Genomic DNA, 21,148 nt, shown 5'->3' on the forward strand with positions numbered 1-21,148 from the left:
GCTTGTACTGAGCATGCTCACACGGACTGAGCATGGTCAGTAGCACTGTTGAAGCTGGCTGCCCTCACTCTGCCACTCCCCCCAGTCATCTCTGCATGCGGCTCTCCTGGCTAGAAGAGCCAAGGGTGGCCGACAGCCGCCTTCCTCGTGGGGAAGCTGCCGGCTGTGTGAATCTGTGCTCCTGAGGATTCCTTCACAACTTGTTGGGCTGTTGTTAGCGCTGAGACAGGCCGAGTCTCCTCTCTGGTTCACTCAAGCCCAGCTCGGTAGGGACTGATGGTTGTCACCATCTCACGGCCTCTCTGCAAGGAGATGGTGGTCTCAGTCTAGCTCCTGTTGGACGTGGTGCAAATCCTGCATCCAAGGCGGGATTCTTCTTGGCCACTGCACCATAGGGGCCACTGAGTCTGAATTGCTCCCACATTCTCAGAAGCGGGTCCTCCCTGTCTGGGTGGTGGCACATTAGTAGGACAGCATGTGGGAAGCTTTCCTTTCCTCTCCCCATGCGGTACGTGTTGTTTGGTTAAAGCTGGTGTGACTCCATTGACATCAGTGAAGCTGTGCCCATGTAAACCCGCTGAGAACCTGGCCATCAGCCTTCTGGGCTGTCAGTCCAGAGCATTTCACCAACACGAAGTTCAACTGCAGGAGAAAATGCTTGACAAACTGGAGTGAGCTCAGAGAAAAGTGATGACAGGGATCAGCGGGCTAGAAGGACCGAGGGGTTTAGGAGGAAGGATTACAGTGTCTCTGTAATCTAATCTGATATCATCTGGGCACGGTGGCATCTGAGAATGGCTGAGCAATGACTGTGAATGTGGTTGTAGTGGGACTAGAGACACCTCCTTGTAGCTGTAAAGTACAGATGGTTGGAAAATGGGTGTTTTTTCCCCAGAAAAAATTTAGATTTTTCTGCACAAATTTGAATGTGAAAACATTGTGGTAGAAAACTGAAATATTTCAGCAGAAAATCAAAATATTTTGATGGGGAATACCACTGCCATGTCTTATAGGAATTGTAGTTCCGGTGCCTCGTGCTTCCATTCTCACCAATAGGTCAGGCTCCCTGGTCAGACTACATCTCCCATGATGCACTGTGGATGGAGGCCATCCGCCGTGGGAGTCCCTGTCTGTGGCGCACCCCAGGTGATGCAGTCCAGCTGTGGAGCACTGGCCATGGCAGGGAATGGACACATGAGGCAAGTGAACTACAGCTCCCATGAGCCACCACAGCAGCATTTCCAAATTGAAATATTTTGGTTTGGGGCCATAATATCGCAGTTTTGGAACGTTTGTTTTTTCAGTGAAAAATCTGAAGTTTTCCACGGGAAGGGGACACTTTTTTGCCAAAAAATTTGTTTAGCTGAAAACCCATGTTTCCACGCAATATAACATTTCCACCCAGCCCTATTATAAGAACTCCCCAATAAAGGCTAGCCTGGGGCTGTTCTTTGCCCTGTTGATTTCACAGCCTAGGCTGGGTACCAGCGTCACCATCAGATCATCCCATTTCCCATCAAATGATGGTCAGAAGCCCAGATGCTGGGTCACAAAAATCAGAGTGGATTAGTCCGTCTGGGACCCTCCCATCTAGCCCATCCTTGGGCTCAGTTCAGGGCTTTCCTGCTGCATGGGTTAGAGGCTCCAGTGCATTGTCGAACTCCCTGCACTTGGGCTCTGAGAGGCTAATGTAGGGAGGCTGATGGATCGACAATTAAACACCGAACATCTTGGCATATCAGGGAGACCCATTAGCATTGGTACAGAGTATGCCAGGTGCATCAGCCAGCAGCATATCCATGGTTCATGTGAAAAGGGTCCCAGTGCTTCATTGTGAAAAGGCTCAGCAAACTGACTGGCCAAGTTTTGTCCTAGTTTCCCCGCTGAAAGCAGAACAATTGAAGATGAACTCGTTTCCATGTTCCTGCTGGATTCTGAGCCTCCCAATCTTTTCTCTCTCTGCAGGAGACCAGGCTGAACTGCATTCGGATCGCCCGCAAAGGTAAGACTCCCATTGTACCTCCCAGTCACTTGTGCTCAGCAGGTTGGCTTTTCCATTTCTTTGTTGCACTGAGGTTGGGACTCCACACACTGGTTTGGGTTTGTTATTGTAGGGTTGCTCTTGAATTCCGGGCTGTGAAGAATGCTTTGTGGTTGCGCAGTTGCTCATGAAGGCTAGGTTGTGCATTTCTGGTTTATTGTTGTAGGGTTGATCATGAGGGATGTGCATTCTGGCTTATTGTTGTAGGGTTGCTCTTGCTTCTGGCAGTGGTTATTTTTTAAAATAAAATTATTATTATGGTAGCACTTGGAGGCCCTGCTCAAGATCAGGACCCCATTGTGCTGGGTGGGAGACCCTGTGTGAAGAGCGTCTACTCTGAACAGATCAGCTAGGGCAGAAAGGAAGTATATTACCCCCTTTTCACAGGCAGGGAGCTGAGGCACCGAGCGCCTAAGTGACTTGTCCAAGATCATGCAGTAAGCCTGTGGCAAGTCTTCTGGTTCCCATGCAAGTGCCCTAACCTGAAGCCCAAGCTTCACCTCTGAAGCAACATATTAAAACATTTGTTTTGGAATAAAAATCATATAAGGAGTGATATGTGGGTCTTGTGGGGGGAAAAAATCAAGCATATCAGATTTCAGGCCATCTGACCAGCATCCCTTTAAAGCTGTGAATATTGCAATTGATCTTGGCTGGTATAAACCCTGGACATGTTTGGCATTGATATAGTCCAGGAGTGATATTAACCGGGGTAATTGTGTTGCTGGCAGTGATGGGGAGCCACTCTTGTGAGTGAAATTGATTGAGGAAATATTTCAGCTTCGCTCTTTGGCTTTTGGAATTTCAACAAATAACTTAATGCTTTGTTCTTTCAGGGGGATTGAACTTTGGGGCCTCGTGCATTTAATAAAAATTCCTTGCGCTTGATGAATATATTTTGCTCCCTGTTGGATTCAAGGAAGGGGAAAAATATGTAATAAAATAAGCTAAAATCCTGGCTCGATGGGAATTGAAAAATGGGCACACATGTGCGTGCGGCTAGCGTAGCATATTAAAAAAGGAGCAGGGGGATTCATAGCTTGGTGTGGAACAATGCAAAGACAAGCTAAGATCCAGCCAGCGACTAGGGGCTTAGCCCTCAGGTGGGATGTGTGGGCCTGGCCCATGGGAGGAAAGACCCTTTGTTTGGTCTGGGTTGGCAAGGTCAGCAAGGGAGATGCGATTTGTTGAGGAAGATGGTATGTCCTGGGGCTATCGTTCAGTCGTCGTGAGCCAGCCAGGCATATGGGGATTGTAGTGGGAATGGAGGGTTCTGGACGGGTGAGAGAAGTGTGAGCCGGATGGTCGTTAGGCAGGCGAAGGGGGAGGCAGCAGTCAGCATTGGCCCATGCTGGGGCCTTCCTCTCTTCTTAAGACCCTGTCTTTCTTTCCTCTTTTTCTGCTGAATAAATACCCGGGGCCCGGGGCACTGAGTACAAAACATACCCACTCTGTTCTCCCTGCGGCTGAGTCACCAGCGGTGCCTCTGCAAAGGAGGTACCCTGCATGAGCACTGGGGGCGAGGCGAGGGCTCAGCACCTGGGCTCAGGGTGGGAGATGTCCAAGGGCGGCCGGGTTTGTGGCCTCTGCTGGGATCGGGAAGAGGTTTAGTGTGTGGGATTGAGGATTGGCAAGTCTTGGAGTCTGAATGGGGAGGGGTTAGTAGCTGGGATTGGAGTAGCTCCTAAGATCAGGGAATGTATCCTTGTCTAGTATTGGGGTTGGGCAGCTCCCGGGCTCAGAGAGGGGTGTACTGCCTGGGCCTGGATCCTGGCAGCTCCCGGGTTCAGAGAGGGGTGTACTGCCTGGGACAGGATGGGCAGCTCCCAGGCTCAGAGAGGGGTGTACTGACCGCATGGATACTGCAGCTCCTGGAACTGAGATGGCTACAGTAACAATGTCCAGGATTGGGGATTAGCAGTGCCCAGGATGGGTTATTAGTCTCAGCTGTGACACTCCTCGTTCCCACATTGTGCCTTAGTCCTGTATTCGGATTCTGTGAGCAGCACTCTCAGGTAGTGTTCTCAATGAGACTCGATTTACAGGCTGATTTATAACTGCATCCAGGGGCGGGGCACTATTCCCCTGCCTCCACTTTGGCTGCCTGCTTCGTAACAGTTTATTAATAATCCTCCTCGTCCTTATAACTGTGTTTGTACAGCACCCTCTGCCCCTGCCAATGCGCAGCAGGAGCCACGGAAGTGCAATGAAAATGCAATCATCCCGATAAGAGGCAGGAGTTAAACCCTCATTAGATGCACAGCAGGCAAACCGTCCTGGGTGACAGCACTGGAGTGGGCTGTTTGTGTGGGGAGGGGGAGGGGGTGTCGCACGCAGGCCTGACACTGATTCAGCTGGAAGAGGCGTCTGGAGGCGAGCACTCCCCGAGAGAGTGAGAAGCGGCAGTCTGGTGTTTATTGCTGCTCCATGGGCTCCTCGTGCAGGGACGCCCCCGCTCTCCACATTCGCATCCTTCTCATGGCTTATGAACCCCGCTTGGTGCAAGCGTGGGAAGGGGACGAAATTCGCCATTAGCTGCATAGTGCAGTGCTTCCTGGAACAGGGCTCTTCTCATTCCTCTGAACTGCTGTCACGCAACGCTGTGGGAGACGGGCGCCCCGCAGGAAGGGCAAGAAGGGAGCCTTACGTGCATGTAACCTGGCTCTGCCCGTGATCCTGGCTCTGCCCGTGATCCCAGGCAGTTTGTTGGCCTGCTAACTTTGATAGCATCCTTTTAAAGCACACTAAGCAAGGGGGAGGAGGGAGAGCGCGGCGAGTGGAGTGCCCCAGGGGTCGGTCCTGGGGCCGGTTTTGTTCAATATCTTCATAAATGATCTGGAGGATGGTGTGGATTGCACTCTCAGCAAATTTGCGGACGATACTAAACTGGGAGGAGTGGTAGATACGCTGGAGGGGAGGGATAGGATACAGAAGGACCTAGACAAATTGGAGGATTGGGCTAAAAGAAATCTGATGAGGTTCAATAAGGATAAGTGCAGGGTCCTGCACTTAGGACGGAAGAATCCAATGCACCGCTACAGACTAGGGACCGAATGGCTAGGCAGCAGTTCTGCGGAAAAGGACCTAGGGGTGACAGTGGACGAGAAGCTGGATATGAGTCAGCAGTGTGCCCTTGTTGCCAAGAAGGCCAATGGCATTTTGGGATGTATACGTAGGGGCATAGCGAGCAGATCGAGGGACGTGATCGTCCCCCTCTATTCGACATTGGTGAGGCCTCATCTGGAGTACTGTGTCCAGTTTTGGGCCCCACACTACAAGAAGGATGTGGATAAATTGGAGAGAGTCCAGCGAAGGGCAACAAAAATGATTAGGGGTCTAGAACACATGACTTATGAGGAGAGGCTGAGGGAGCTGGGATTATTTAGCCTGCAGAAGAGAAGAATGAGGGGGGATTTGATAGCTGCTTTCAACTACCTGAAAGGGGGTTCCAAAGAGGATGGCTCTAGACTGTTCTCAATGGTAGCAGATGACAGAACGAGGAGTAATGGCTTCAAGTTGCAGTGGGGGAGGTTTAGATTGGATATTAGGAAAAACTTTTTCACTAAGAGGGTGGTGAAACACTGGAATGCGTTGCCTAGGGAGGTGGTGGAATCTCCTTCCTTGGAAGTTTTTAAGGTCAGGCTTGACAAAGCCCTGGCTGGGATGATTTAACTGGGAATTGGTCCTGCTTCGAGCAGGGGGTTGGACTAGATGACCTTCAGGGGTCCCTTCCAACCCTGATATTCTATGATTCTATGAGGAGTCCTCCGGAGAGCAGAAGCAAGGCACCCCAGGGCCGTGCCAGAGAGTGATGCATTGTGGAGGTTACACCCCCAGCGTCACCAGGAGAAGGCAGCAGGGAGCGTCCTGGCCCTGCCTCACACACTCCATGTGGTGTGAGAGTTACGTCAGAGGAGGTTGCAGTGGCTGAAGTGCCGCTGTGTCTGTCCAGGTTAGGGAGACTGGAGAGAAAAAATTTCTGGGAGATTTAGGCCGAGAGCAGAAAGTTCAAATGAAGTGATGGGAGCTGCCAATAGCCAAAACGCAGGGAGTGCCTCCACGTGAGGGACAGTAGGGGATGGAAAGGTGGGCGAATGCTGCAGAAAAACCTTCTGCAGATTTCTGATCCCTTGACCAAACCCTCCATCTGACTTGTATACCTTAGCACAGAGGTGGGCAAACTATGGCCCACAGGCCACATCCAGCCCGCGGGACTATCCTCCCTGGCCCCTGAGTTCCCAGCTGGGGAGGCTAGCCCCTGGCCCCTCCTCCTCTGTCCCCCCTCCCCCGCAACCCCAGCTCGCTGCACCACCAGCGCTCTGGGCCGCGGGGCTGCAAACTCCTGCCGTGCAGCGCAGCGACGTGACTGGCTCCAGCTGGGCGGCGGGGCTGCGAGCTCCTGCTGCTCTGATCGGCATGGTAAGGGGGTGGAGGGGGTTGGATAAGGGGCAGGGGGTCCCGGGGGAAGTCAGAAGACAGGGAGCTGGGGGCAGTTGGATGGGGTGGAGATTCTGGGGGAGGGGGTGGTCAGGGGACTGGGGTGTGGATAAGGGTTGGGACAGTCAGGGGACAGGGAGCAGGGGAGGTTGGATAGGGGGTGGGGTCCTTGGGGGGCCTTTAGGGATGGGGTCCCAGGAGGGGGCGGTCAGAGGACAAGGAGCAGGGGGGGTTGGATAGGGGGTGGAGTACTGGGGGGTGGTTAGGGGCGGGGATCCCGGGAGGAGGTGTCAGGGGACAAAGAGCAGGGAGGTTGGATGGGTCAGAGGTTCTGAGGGGGGCAGTCAGGGGGCAGGAAGTGGGAGGGGGCGGATGGGGAGGCACAGCCTTCCCTACTCGGCCCTCCATACAGTTTTGCAACCCCGATGTGGCCCTTGGGCCAAAAAGTTTGCCCACCCCTGCCTTAGCAACTCATTCAGCCTGCCTATCCAGCCCTTCCACCTGACCCATCTATCCAGCCAACCAATAACCAGACCCATCTATCCAGCCCATCCACCCAACTATCTACTCAACCAATCACCCAACTCATCTATCCAGCCCATCCAATCCACCCAACCGATCTACCCAACCAATAACCCGACCCATCTACCCAGCCCATTCACCCGACCCATCTGTGCAACCAATAAACTGACCATCTATCCAGCCCATCTACCCAACCAATCACCCAACCCAGCTATCCAAACCATCCACCTAATCCTTCCACGCAACCCATCTATCTAATCCATCCACTTCATCCATCCAACCAATTCATCTGCCCAGTTCATCTACCTGATCACCTGATTCCTCTACCCAACCTGTTCACCTTATCTATTCACCAAACCCCTCCACCCAACCCAGGTGTAAGGGGACTGTTGTCCCCTTACTAACATTCAGTGAGGGGGTTTTGGTTGGCTAGCTCCCAGTACTAAAAAGAGGGAAGGGTCGATGGGGAATCAGGACCCTGAGACCGACAGCCCCCAGGAACAATGGGGAGAGAACAATGCTCCAGCTCAGCCTGAATGACAGGGCGGGCAGGCTAATCAGGGAGTCAGGAGGCCAGGGAGGACCCGTCCTCCATGTGAGCTGGATTTGCCTGGGTCAGACAGAGTGGGGCCGAGCTAAGGAGCAAGCAGGGGCCCAAGCTAAGCCGGGGAGCAGAGCTGTGCCAAATCCCGAGGGACCAGAAAAGCAGCCCAGAGAGAGCAGACCCTGTCCTGGGAGCAGAGCTGCAGCCCCAAAGCCAGAGGCACAGCCCAGAGAGAGCAGACTTGCCCTGGGAGCAGAGCTGCAGCAACCAGAGCCAGAGGGGCCAGAAAAGCAGCCCAGGAAGCAGGTCAGTGCTGGGAGCAGAGTCACAGAAGCAGCCTGCAGAGCAGAACTGTCCTGGGAGCAGAGCTGCAGCAACCAGAGCGGCCAGAGAAGCAGCCCAGGGAGCTGGAGGCAGAGCAGCAGCAGCAGTGCAGAGACCGAGTGGAGCTGGGGCTGGAGCCGTCTGGAACTGGGTGTGGTGAGCAGCTGGGGAGAGTGAGGGGGACCCTGGGCAGCAGGCCCAGCACAGGGAGACGCCTCAGCCAAGAGGCTCTGCAGGCCAGGCTTGGATCGTAACCCCAAAAGGGCGTGGGCGACACTGGGCAGAAGGGTCCTACCACTTAGAGCCTGAGAGCCTGTGGCCACCACCAGAGCAAGTGTCCAACCCACAGCATCCCTGCAGCACAGCCAGGGCCTGAGAAGAAGGCCTGGGACTTACAAGGAACAAACTGTGAACTGCCCGGACACTCCAGAGACGCTGTTTGTGATGTTCCCTGCCACAGAGCGGGTTGATGTGTTTCCTTTAATCTTTCCCATTTTCCCTTATTCTTTTTAAAATTAATTGTTGATTAAATAACTTGCATTTGCTTTAACTTGTATGTAATGGTCAGTGGGTTAGAGAAGTGCCCAGTGCAGAGAGAGTACCCCGGAGTGGGGACACCCTAGCCCCTGTCCTAGGTGACCACAGCAGGGTTGGGGGTCGGGCCCCCCAGGAATCCTGGGCCCAGCCTTGTTGGGGTTACGAGGACTCTGCCAGACAGGAGAGTGGAAGGGGAGTCCTCAAGGGCAGGGAGGCCACTGGGTAGAGGAAGTGGGAGCGAGGACTCAGATCCTTTCGCTAGCCCACTTCACCGGGGTTGTGCAGAAGCCAGGAAAGTTTCCCCACAAGAACAGGACTATTCCCCCGCTTACACATGCTTCTAAATAATCCGTCCACTTGACCCATCCACCCAATCCACCCCTGCCCCTGCGATTTAAGTGCCAGGGGTTTGGCCATGTCCAGATTTGCTTTCTGTTAATGTTCAAGCGTGGGAGCTTTTCCAGCATAAACACTCACCAAGAACAAACGCCAGAGACACACACAGGAGCATTTGCAGAACACAAACCTTAAAGCTGCATGCCTGGGACTTTGCACCCAAAGTGCTTCCACGTTCATCCGTCTGGGAACAGGAACAATGCCATGTGATTCAGCTGACCAATCCCACTGAGCCGACTCTGCCCAAGTAACAAAGACTCTCAGCGACCCAGCTGTGTCATTGATCCACAGAGGAGACAGAACAGTTTTACAAAATCAACACAACAGCTGCACGATTGCGGGCAACGAATTCATTTGTGGGACAGTGATGGGCTTAGCCTGGCCTGGGTGCGGGACAAAGAGAGGAGGAGCAGTAGGGTCTCTCTGACAACAGTCAGCTATTTGATAGTTTTTTGGGGTTACTTCTTGGATTGTTTGTTTGGATCAGAACATCAAACAACCTTATTTAAGTGGGATTAGATCAGCTTGTTTGGTAGAACATTAAACGGGCGCGAACGTTTCCTTCTCTGGCAATGAGGCTTCCATGCACAGCTCCGCTCCGAATGATGGGGGAGGACAGGCTGTTTGATGTGTCTCATGTAGGACAGCGCTGGTGAGATGCACCCCCAAGTCAGGGCAGGGTCCAGAGTCCTTCTACTCCATTATTAGCTACAAAGGGCACTCAGCCCACCCCCTCTGGGTCCCAGTTCCAAAGCCATAGGCAGCAGGAATCCTATCCCAGTGTTTTCTGAATGCGCACCACTCTGTGTGTGTGTGTGTGTGTGTGTGTGTGTGAGTGTGTGTCTGTGTCTGTCCCCTTCAGCACTCTGGTGCATGAGTGCAGCTGTTCTGTGTGTGTGCGTGCATGCACACACGTTACGTGTGTGGATGTGAGGGAGTGTGTGTGCGTGTGTGTGCGCGTGTGCGTGCGTGTGGCAGAGCTTTAGTGTGCGTGTGCGTGCGTGTGCGCGCGTGTGTGCGCGTGCGTGTGCGCGCGTGTGCGCGCGTGTGGCAGAGCTTTAGTGCGTGTGTGTACATGCACACGTGTACATTTGCTCATAAAATCTGATTGGGGGAGTTTTAGCGGGTGGGTGAGGTTGTGTTGTATGTGCGTGCGTGTGGGAGATCTTTTGGCCGTGTTTGTGGGGGGGAGAGGTGTGTTGCGTATGTGTGCACTTGCTGTCTGTGTGCATGTGGTGGAGTTTTTGCATGGGGGAGGGGAGGGATCTGCCAAAATCAGCTGTCAAGAAAGTAGGTCGGAGCTGATTTCTGACCCTCTCCTCTGTGCTTTTCTCCTCCAGCCGCCTGCAAAGAGAGCAAGCGTCCCCTTGAGGTGTCCCAGCACTCGGAGGAGATGGGCCTGATCCTGGGCATTTGTGCTGGGGGGCTGGTTGTCTTGATTATCCTTCTTGGAGCGATCATTGTCATCATTCGAAAAGGGTAAGGAAATCGCTGCCTCCTCGTTCCCAGGCTGGTGCTGCAGCTGGCAGCTCCCTCGCGCCCTGGGCCCTTCTACTCCTCCCAGCACGGCTCCTCTGTCTTTCCTGGGTGAATGTCTGTGCTCAGGCAGTGAGAGACCAGCGACAGCTGCATCGGTCAGAGCCAGCGATGGGGAGGGGACCGAAATCCACCCCTGCAACTGGGCTGAGCCAAAATCCTGGCCTGTGCCTGCACTAGCATCCTCTGTGAAGCCCTTTCTGCTTTCACCCCCAGCTCTGCCGGTGCCCCTCGGTCCTGACCCTCAGCCCCCCTGCTCGTGCAGTCGTGCCCCACCGCAGCTAGCTGGTGCACCTCTCTTCTGGCCTGCCTCCCACTCCAGCCTCTCACACCCAGATCTGCCCATTCACTCTGTGCTGGCCTGCAGCCCTGCTGCTGCCTAGTTTTGACCGTTTCCTGAGCGAATTGGGTCAGTGTGTCCCGCAAGACTCGTATTTAAGCAGTCAGAATCATAGAATATCAGATGTGATAAAGTTCCTCCTCTACCTTGGTGGGTCCTGCACTTATTGGCGGATTTGCTTGCCTCAGAGATTCACGGCAGCCCTCAGTTTGGCCACTTTTGCTAGTGGCTCAAATCTGCTGTTCACTCAGATAACCTCATCACTGGCCAGCCTGGGAAAAAAAAGAGTAAGAACAATCCCCGCAGTTTCTGCTGATCCACCATGTGGGTCGGGGAACAGATCAGAGACCTTCCCCTCTGGTGGAACCTCCTGTTTTGGGTCCAGAGTTGGGAGGTTTGGGGGGAACCCAGGCCTGCCCTCTACCCTGGGTTCCAGCCTAGGGCCCTGTGGACTGTAGCTGTCTAGAGTGCCTCCTGGAACAGCCGTGCGACAGCTACAACTCCCTGGGCTACTTCCCCATGGCCTCCTCCCAACACCCTTTTTATCCTCACCACAGGACCTTCTTCCTGGTGTCTGATAACGCTGGTACTCCTCAGTCCTCCAGCAGCACATCCTCCCACTCCCAGCTCCTTACACACACCTCACTAACTGGAGTGACAGCCTTTTTAAGCCAGGTGTCCTGATTAGCCTTAATTAATTCTAGCAGCTTCCCAGTTGACTACAGGTGTCCTAATTAGCCTGTCTGCCTTAATTAGCTCTAGAAAGCTCCTGAGTGTTCTGGAATAGTCCCTGTTATCTTACCCAGGGAAAAGGGACCTGCTTAACCTGGAACTAATGTATCTACCTTCAACCACTCTCTTGTAGTCATCTGGCCTGACCCTGTCACACAGGGTTGGAAGGGACCTCAGGAGGTCATCTAGCCCAACCCCCTGCTCAAAGCAGGATCAACCCCCACTATATCATCAGTCCCAGAGCCATGCTAGGTAAGAGTTCACAGCAACGTCCGAGCTCGGCCAGCATAAAAGCACTGCTTCCTTCGAGGAGGCCGGGCAGGGTTGTACACCGCGCAGGAGAAGCAGAAGCTCAGGGGAGTGGGCTGAGGGGGCCAGAGGCTAATGTAGGTGCCTAGGGAGTATTAACAGTCTCGGGGGGGTCTGATTCCCCATTGCCCGCCCTGCGCGTTAAAACAACCAGATGGCGACACCAAATGACCCCGTGAGAGTGATAGCCAGAAAGGAGCGAGAGCCTGGCACTGGCACCTGTGCCCAGAACATTCTGTGCAGCCCCACTGCACCCTGCCCAGATCAGGATCTGCTTCCCCCAGGGGATGGACATGCTGGGAGTTGGTCTCCCTCTTTGCTGCCGCTTCAGGCAGTCCCTTTTTTCTCCACCCTGACGGCGCTGACCGGTGCCCCATCCCTCTCCCAGCGGGCTGCCAGCATTAAGCCTGCTGCTAACAGCTCCTTTGCCTAGGAGGCAATGTTCCATAAAGGGCAGAGGAGTCACACCTGTCCAGGCAGGCTACTACCTAATGCACTATACATGAAACAGACAGTGATAGACACTGACCTCCTTTCCCCTCCCTCTCTCCCCCCCCCCCCCCCCCCCCGCCTGGGCTGCAGGGTCCATGATGAGCCGCGGCCCACAGGAAAGCTCTCTGAGAGCGACCCGAGCTGTGACCGCGATGGCAGCTCTGTGCCGTTCTCATGTGCAGCTGAGCTGCGCTGGGGCAGGCTCCTTGATCTTGTCTCCGTGCAGGCAGCTCATGTTGGGCTGTCTGTCTCTCTTTGGAGCACCCCGGGGCTTTTGCTGCAGATTGGTCTCAAGGCGGGGGAGTTGGGTGTCCTTCTCCTCATCTCAAAGAGCTCAGCATGTTTGCAGCTCCTTGCTGCAGACAGTCCTGCTCTGGCTTGTGCCTTCGCTGTAGGCAAAAGGCACGGAGAAGCTGGCTAGTAGGAAAAGAGGGTCCCCCGGGAGGAGAACTGATGGGAAGACAGGCTCCCCAAGATGGGGACGGAGCTAAGCTCTTGGAATTAGGGGTGCTGGGGTGCTGCCGCACCCCCTGGCTTGAAGTGCTTTCCATCATACGCAGGGTTTACAGTTTGGTTCAGTGACTCTCAGCACCTCCACTGTATAAATCATTCCAGCCCCCCTGCATCCCAGCATGCCTTGTGCATTCAGCTGGCCCACAGGAAAGGCTAAGGCCTTGTCTTCACTCATTTCTGTAATGCAGGCAGGCCAAGCTGCTATTAGCCTTGATAGAGCCAAGCCCGGCTTGAAAAGCTGCACAGATGCAAATCATGTCTGGAATCCGAGGTGTGACGGCAGCCCGTGTAGACGCACCCGGCTAGCTTTGGTCTAGCTAGCACCAGTAACACTACTAGTGAAGCTGCGGCAGCCCAGGACCCTGGGTCTGTATTCAGGCAGCTAGCTCATCCTCACGTAGCTTCACTGCTGCTGTCATTTTTCAGAGCAGTTAGTCTGTGTTCGCAAAAAGAAAAGGAGGACTTGTGGCACCTTAGAGACTAACCAGTTTATTTGAGCATAAGCTTTCGTGAGCTACAGCTCACTTCATCGGATGCATACTGTGGAAAGTGTAGATCTTTTATACACACAAAGCATGAAAAAATACCTCCTCCCACCCCACTCTCCTGCTGGTAATAGCTTATCTAAAGTGATCACTCTCCTTACAATGTGAATGATAATCAAGTTGGGCCATTTCCAGCCCAAATCCAGGTTTTCTCACCCCCCCCTCCCCTCCACACACACACACAAACCCACTCTCCTGCTGGTAATAGCTTATCTAAAGTGACCACTCTCCTTACAATGTGTATGATAATCAAGGTGGGCCATTTCCAGCACAAATCCAGGGTTTAACAAGAACGTCTGAGGGAGTTGGGGGGGCGGGGGTTAGGAAAAAACAAGGGGAAATAGGTTACCTTGCATAATGACTTAGCCACGCCCAGTCTCTATTCAAGCCTAAGTTAATTGTATCCAATTTGCAAATGAATTCCAATTCAACAGTTTCTCGCTGGAGTCTGGATTTGAAGTTTTTTTGTTGAAGAATTGCAACTTTTATGTCTGTAATCGCGTGACCAGAGAGATTGAAGTGTTCTCCGACTGGTTTATGAATGTTATAATTCTTGACATCTGATTTGTGTCCATTTATTCTTTTACGTAGAGACTGTCCAGTTTGACCAATGTACATGGCAGAGGGGCATTGCTGGCACATGATGGCATATATCACATTGGTAGATGTGCAGGTGAACGAGCCTCCGATAGTGTGGCTGATGTTATTAGGCCCTGTGATGGTGTCCCCTGAATAGATACGTGGGCACAGTTGGCAACGGGCTTTGTTGCAAGGATACGGTCCTGGGTTAGCGGTTCTGTTGTGTGGTATGTGGTTGCTGGTGAGTATTTGCTTCAGGTTGGGGGGCTGTCTGTAGGCAAGGACTGGCCTGTCTCCCAAGATTTGTGAGAGTGTTGGGTCATCCTTCAGGATAGGTTGTAGATCCTTAATAATGCGTTGGAGGGGTTTTAGTTGGGGGCTGAAGGTGACGGCTAATGGCGTTCTGTTATTTTCTTTGTTAGGCCTGTCCTGTAGTAGGTGACTTCTGGGAACTCTTCTGGCTCTATCAATCTGTTTCTTCACTTCCGCAGGTGGGTATTGTAGTTGTAAGAATGCTTGATAGAGATCTTGTAGGTGTTTGTCTCTGTCTGAGGGGTTGGAGCAAACGCAGTTGTATCGCAGAGCTTGGCTGTAGACAATGGATCGTGTGGTGTGGTCAGGGTGAAAGCTGGAGGCATGTAGGTAGGAATAGCGGTCAGTAGGTTTCCGGTATAGGGTAGTGTTTATGTGACCATCGTTTATTAGCACTGTAGTGTCCAGGAAGTGGATCTCTTGTGTGGACTGGTCCAGGCTGAGGTTGATGGTGGGATGGAAATTGTTGAAATCATGGTGGAATTCCTCAAGGGCTTCTTTTCTATGGGTCCAGATGATGAAGATGTCATCAATATAGCGCAAGTAGAGTAGGGGCGTTAGGGGACGAGAGCTGAGGAAGCGTTGTTCTAAGTCAGCCATAAAAATGTTGGCATACTGTGGGGCCATGTGGGTACCCATAGCAGTGCTGCTGATTTGAAGGTATACATTGTCCCCAAATGTAAACTAGTTACGGGTAAGGACAAAGTCACAAAGTTCAGCCACCAGGTTAGTCGTGACATTATCAGGGATAGTGTTCTTGACGGCTTGTAGTCCATCTTTGTGTGGAATGTTGGTGTAGAGGGCTTCTACATCCACAGTGACCAGGATGGTGTTATCAGGAAGATTACCGATGGATTGTAGTTTCCTCAGGAAGTCAGTGGTGTCTCGAAGGTAGCTGGGAGTGCTGGTGGCGTAGGGCCTGAAGAGGGAGTCTACATAGCCAGACAATCCTGCTGTCAGGGTGCCAATGCCTGAGATGATGGGGTGCCCAGGATTTCCAGGTCTATGGATCTTGGGTAGTAAATAGAATATCCCAGGTCAGGGTTCCAGGGCTGTGTCTGTGCGGATTTGATCTTGTGCTTTTTCAGGGAGTTTCTTGAGCAAATGCTGTAGTTTCTTTTGGTAACTCTCAGTGGGATCAGAGGGTAATGGCTTGTAGAAAGTGGTGTTGGAGAGCTGCCGAGCAGCCTCTTGTTCATATTCCGACCTATTCATCATGACAACAGCACCTCCATTGTCAGCCTTTTTGATTATGATGTCAGAGTTGTTTCTGAGGCTGTGGATGGCATTGTGTTCTGCACGGCTGAAGTTATGGGGCAAGTGATGCTGCTTTTCCACAATTTCAGCCCGTGCACGTCAGCGGAAGCACTCTATGTAGAAGTCCAGTCTGCAGTTTCAACCTTCAGGAGGAGTCCACCTAGAATCCTTCTTTCTTAAACTGCGGAACCACCTGATCAACATCCTCTACAGCAAACAGGGAAAGATTAAGAATGAGCTCTCAAAAATGGATAAGAGAAAATAAAAACTCTCATAAAAAACCAACCTTGCACACAAACTTCCTCGTGGCTGGACTTTACTAAAACTAGACAAGCCATTTACAACACACACTTTGCTTCTCTACAAAAGAAAAAGGACATTAAACTTTCTAAACTACTACATGCCACAAGGGGCCACAGCAATGGTTCCCTCAACCCACCCAGCAATATTGTTAACCTATCCAACTATACTCTCAGCCCAGCAGAAGCAGCTGTCCTATCTCGGGGCCTCTCCTTCTGCCCCTCCAACCCCACGAACATGAGACAGTTCTCTGGTGACCTAGAATCCTATTTTCGATGTCTCTGACTCAAGGAATAGTTCCAACACACCTCTGAACAACATACTAATCCACAGAGACCTCCCTACCAACACTACAAAAAGAAGGATTCTAGGTGGACTCCTCCTGAAGGTTGAAACAGCAGACTGGACTTCTACATAGAGTGCTTCCGCCGACGTGCACGGGCTGAAATTGTGGAAAAGCAGCATCACTTGCCCCATAACCTCAGCCGTGCAGAACACAATGCCATCCACAGCCTCAGAAACAACTCTGACATCATAATCAAAAAGGCTGACAAAGGAGGTGCTGTTGTCATCATGAATAGGTCGGAATATGAACAAGAGGCTGCTCGGCAGCTCTCCAACACCACTTTCTAAAAGCCATTACCCTCTGATCCCACTGAGAGTTACCAAAAGAAACTACAGCATTTGCTCAAGAAACTCCCTGAAAAAGCACAAGATCAAATCCGCACAGACACAGCCCTGGAACCCTGACCTGGGATATTCTATCTACTACCCAAGATCCATAGACCTGGAAATCCTGGGCGCCCCATCATCTCAGGCATTGGCACCCTGACAGCAGGATTGTCTGGCTATGTAGACTCCCTCCTCAGGCCCTACGCTACCAGCACTCCCAGCTACCTTCGAGACACCACTGACTTCCTGAGGAAACTTCAATCCATCGGTGATCTTCCTGATAACACCATCCTGGCCACTATGGATGCAGAAGCCCTCTACACCAACATTCCACACAAAGATGGACTACAAGCCGTCAAGAACACTATCCCTGATAATGTCACGACTAACCTGGTGGCTGAACTTTGTGACTTTGTCCTTACCCGTAACTAGTTTACATTTGGGGACAATGTATACCTTCAAATCAGCAGCGCTGCTATGGGTACCCGCATGGCCCCACAGTATGCCAACATTTTTATGGCTGACTTAGAACAACGCTTCCTCAGCTCTCATCCCCTAACGCCCCTACTCTACTTGCGCTATATTGATGACATCTTCATCATCTGGACCCATAGAAAAGAAGCCCTTGAGGAATTCCACCATGATTTCAACAATTTCCATCCCACCATCAACCTCAGCCTGGACCAGTCTACACAAGAGATCCACTTCCTGGACACTACAGTGCTAATAAACGATGGTCACATAAACACCACTCTATACCGGAAACCTACTGACCGCTATTCCTACCTACATGCCTCCAGCTTTCACCCTGACCACACCACACGATCCATTGTCTACAGCCAAGCTCTGCGATACAACTGCGTTTGCTCCAACCCCTCAGACAGAGACAAACACCTACAAGATCTCTATCAAGCATTCTTACAACTACAATACCCACCTGCGGAAGTGAAGAAACAGATTGATAGAGCCAGAAGAGTTCCCAGAAGTCACCTACTACAGGACAGGCCTAACAAAGAAAATAACAGAACGCCATTAGCCGTCACCTTCAGCCCCCAACTAAAACCCCTCCAACGCATTATTAAGGATCTACAACCTATCCTGAAGGATGACCCAACACTCTCACAAATCTTGGGAGACAGGCCAGTCCTTGCCTACAGACAGCCCCCCAACCTGAAGCAAATACTCACCAGCAACCACATACCACACAACAGAACCGCTAACCCAGGACCGTATCCTTGCAACAAAGCCCGTTGCCAACTGTGCCCACGTATCTATTCAGGGGACACCATCACAGGGCCTAATAACATCAGCCACACCATCAGAGGCTCGTTCACCTGCACATCTACCAATGTGATATATGCCATCATGTGCCAGCAATGCCCCTCTGCCATGTACATTGGTCAAACTGGACAGTCTCTACGTAAAAGAATAAATGGACACAAATCAGATGTCAAGAATTATAACATTCATAAACCAGTCGGAGAACACTTCAATCTCTCTGGTCACGCGATTACAGACATAAAAGTTGCAATTCTTCAACAAAAAAACTTCAAATCCAGACTCCAGCGAGAAACTGTTGAATTGGAATTCATTTGCAAATTGGATACAATTAACTTAGGCTTGAATAGAGACTGGGCGTGGCTAAGTCATTATGCAAGGTAACCTATTTCCCCTTGTTTTTTCCTAACCCCCGCCCCCCCAACTCCCTCAGACGTTCTTGTTAAACCCTGGATTTGTGCTGGAAATGGCCCACCTTGATTATCATACACATTGTAAGGAGAGTGATCACTTTAGATAAGCTATTGGCAGCAGGAGAGTGGGGTGGGGGGAGGTATTTTTTCATGCTTTGTGTGTATAAAAAGATCTTCTACACTTTCCACAGTATGCATCCGATGAAGTGAGCTGTAGCTCACGAAAGCTTATGCTCAAATAATTGGTTAGTCTCTAAGGTGCCACAAGTACCCCTTTTCTTTATGCTGTTGTCATTGGCACTAGATCAAAGCCAGCCCCTGTATGTCTACACGTGCTGCAGCCATGCCTCTGATTGCAGTGTAGACGCACCCTGAGAGTGGGGAAAACCATTTCCCTGGCCACAGCGAGGCAGCATTGTACTGTGGTTAGAGCAATGGACTGTGAGTCTGTTTACTGGGAGTGGATTATTAATGTCATTCCTCATTGCTAACTTTGCAAAGCATACAGAGGGCAAGTCAGGATCCCCATCTCTGTCACCCCAGAGCTCTCAGCTGGCCCTACACCATGGGCTCTCCAAAAGGTTGGGACTTGGCTATAAAGAAGATGCCACGTTGACTGTAAAGCAACATTGAGAGGTCACAGTCTTGTAACATCGCTCCCGATGATAGGGCTGAGGTCCCCCCTCTGCACTGGGATGCACAGGGCCTGAGCCATAGTCCAGCGAGACATTGCAAATGGTGGTTCCAGGCAGCCAGAGGTCTCAGCTGAGAGGCCACAGTCCCATGGGCGCCATGGGGCAGGAAGGGGAATGGAGGAAGCCAAGGCCCTGAGTTTGTATCAGGACATCACCTCTGCTGGAATTCGTACTGCACTCGGCTCTGTGGTATCTGACCCGTTCTGTGTGAGCAGATGTTGGAGGAGGCTTGGGGCTCTGGCAGCCTTCCTCACCCCCAAACCACCATCCCCGGGGGGAAAGGGATTGCAGGGAAAGTCAGTGGAGGAGGAGGAGTCCTTTATGTCTGTGTCAGATCTCCTACTTGGCGATTTGTCTGTATCATAAAGAGTTAAAATTCCATCAGCTCCCACCCCAGGGCAAACAGGCAGGATGGCAGAGGGATGCGAGGAGCTTCATAGACCAGCCTGACTTGTAATGAGAGAAAGCATGGACCTATGGGGCCACATCTAGCATGTTCCCCCCTGTCCTTGGCTCGAGCAGCATAATTCCCAGCATCAAGAGTTCCTGACCTTTTCTTAGCCAGACAAGAAATCAGCTGCGTGAAAGGGACCCCCCTGCAGTTTATCCTCCAGAGCTTCACCTGGTGAGGGGTTTCTGCTTGGCCCCGGGAGTGGCGTTTTCACTGGTCTGGCTGCTGCTTGCCAAGGAGCAGCAACAGAGCAGCTGCTATTCCCAGCAGGGTCCTTGGATGGGTGGAATTTTCATTCACTCCAAGCCAGAGCCAGACCGTGGTGGGGTCAGTAGGTGCCGATCCCTGTGCGAAGGGCTCTCAAGCCTGAGGGCAGGGAGGTGACTGGAAGGAGTTTGCTCACTTTCCGGACCAGTCGGGAAGCGGATGGGTTTATGTGCACATTCCTGCTCTCCATAAATAATTATACAGAAAGGGAAGGGGCATTAGCATGCGTGTAACAGGGATGTCAGACAGCTGGCAGATGCAGCAACCACATGTGTATTAGTCCCCATCGGAATCCTTTAGCCTTGATCTTCTTTAAGGCCAAAGCAGAGAGAGAGCCACTTTAGCACCAAGGAGCTGCTCAGAGCCATAAAGAGCTTGCTCCCCCCAGAGCCAGTGGGTTTCCCAGCACCTATCAGCATGTCCACCTTCAAGCCCAAATGCTCCAGCAGGAGAAGGCAGGCATCCAAGTGTCATGCGCCCTGCAGCTAGCACTCTGTGTGCTTTTGATGTGGAAGGTGAACGGAGACGGGGTGATAGCCCAATGGCCTTCGGTCGCCTCCCCTGGGGCATCAGTTCACTGCCAGTGCTCATGCGTCCCTAATGCGGGAGGGGAAAACAGGATCTTGTGTTCGGAGCCGGCAGCAGGGGCAGGAGGGCCTCAGTGAAGGGGACTCCCAGCCCATGCAGGATCACTAAACCAACCACAGCATCTTCTGCACAGCCGCTGGAGCGGGCTGGTGGCCCCTTAGAGCACAGGGCAGGGGCAGGGCAGAATCTCTTTATTCAGAGTCTCCTGCAGCCTGAGGTCTTGGCCTAGATCTGCCCTGGTAGGAAAGAGACAGGCGCATCACTGGAGAACACAGATGTTCCGAGCCAGGCACAATAGAACAAAATCATGGAGTCTGCTGTGTCCCATTTTCAACTTGGGGGCCAAAATGCTGTTTTAGGTGCCTAAATGGAGCCTTGCAACCTGAGAATGGGCCTTCTTGTGCATAAGGGTCTGTCGCCAGCGCCATCAGAGGTGTGACTGCAGCACATGTCAACATACCCGAGCTAGTTTTGCTCTAGCTAGCGCCAATAACAACGGCAGGGAAGCCTCAGCAGCAGGGGCGAGGCACTTGGGTACGTCCCCAGGATTCTGGTGGGTTTGTACAGCCCGTGCTGCTGTGGCTTCACTGCTGCTGTTATCGGGGCTAGCTAGATCAGAGAGCTAGGTCGGGTGTGTCTACACGTACTGCAGCCACACCTCTGACTGCAGTGTAGACAGAACTTATATCACATGGAATCCAAACGATCAGAGATGGAGGAACCCACCGAGCCCGATCTAGACCAGTGCCAAAGGCTGGTTCTGCTCCCCTCACTGTGTTTTCCAGGGCTTTGTCCAGTCTTGGCCTCAGTGACCCAAGCAATGCTGCTTCCACCACTTCCCTTCAGTGTCTATCCCACCCACTGGCTGAGCTCACCAACGCTCTCTTGACATTGTCCCTAAATTATCCTTTGCTTGGTTTCTTCTCATTACTCCTACGTTTACCCTCTGCCCATTTCCTCTTGTTCCTTGGGCAGTCGCCCTTCAGGGGGACAGTTTTTAAGCCACTTCTTAGTACTTAGCCAAGCTATAAGGTTCCTCTTCTCCCTTCTCACTCTAGTCTCCGGGCC

At 52.2% G+C, this 21,148-nt stretch overlaps 1 protein-coding gene across 1 annotated transcript in view; it reads left to right on the forward strand.

Moving 5' to 3' along the window:
* PTPRU (protein tyrosine phosphatase receptor type U) overlaps positions 1 to 21,148 on the forward strand; it is a 299,318-nt gene that overhangs the window by 198,238 nt on the left and 79,932 nt on the right. The window contains 2 exon segments of the mRNA XM_077837733.1: positions 1,966 to 2,002; positions 10,142 to 10,280. Coding sequence (XP_077693859.1) covers positions 1,966 to 2,002; positions 10,142 to 10,280 — 176 coding nt within the window.

The sequence above is a fragment of the Eretmochelys imbricata genome, chromosome 19, assembly GCF_965152235.1.
Source record: "Eretmochelys imbricata isolate rEreImb1 chromosome 19, rEreImb1.hap1, whole genome shotgun sequence".
Lineage (NCBI taxonomy): Eukaryota > Metazoa > Chordata > Testudines > Cheloniidae > Eretmochelys > Eretmochelys imbricata.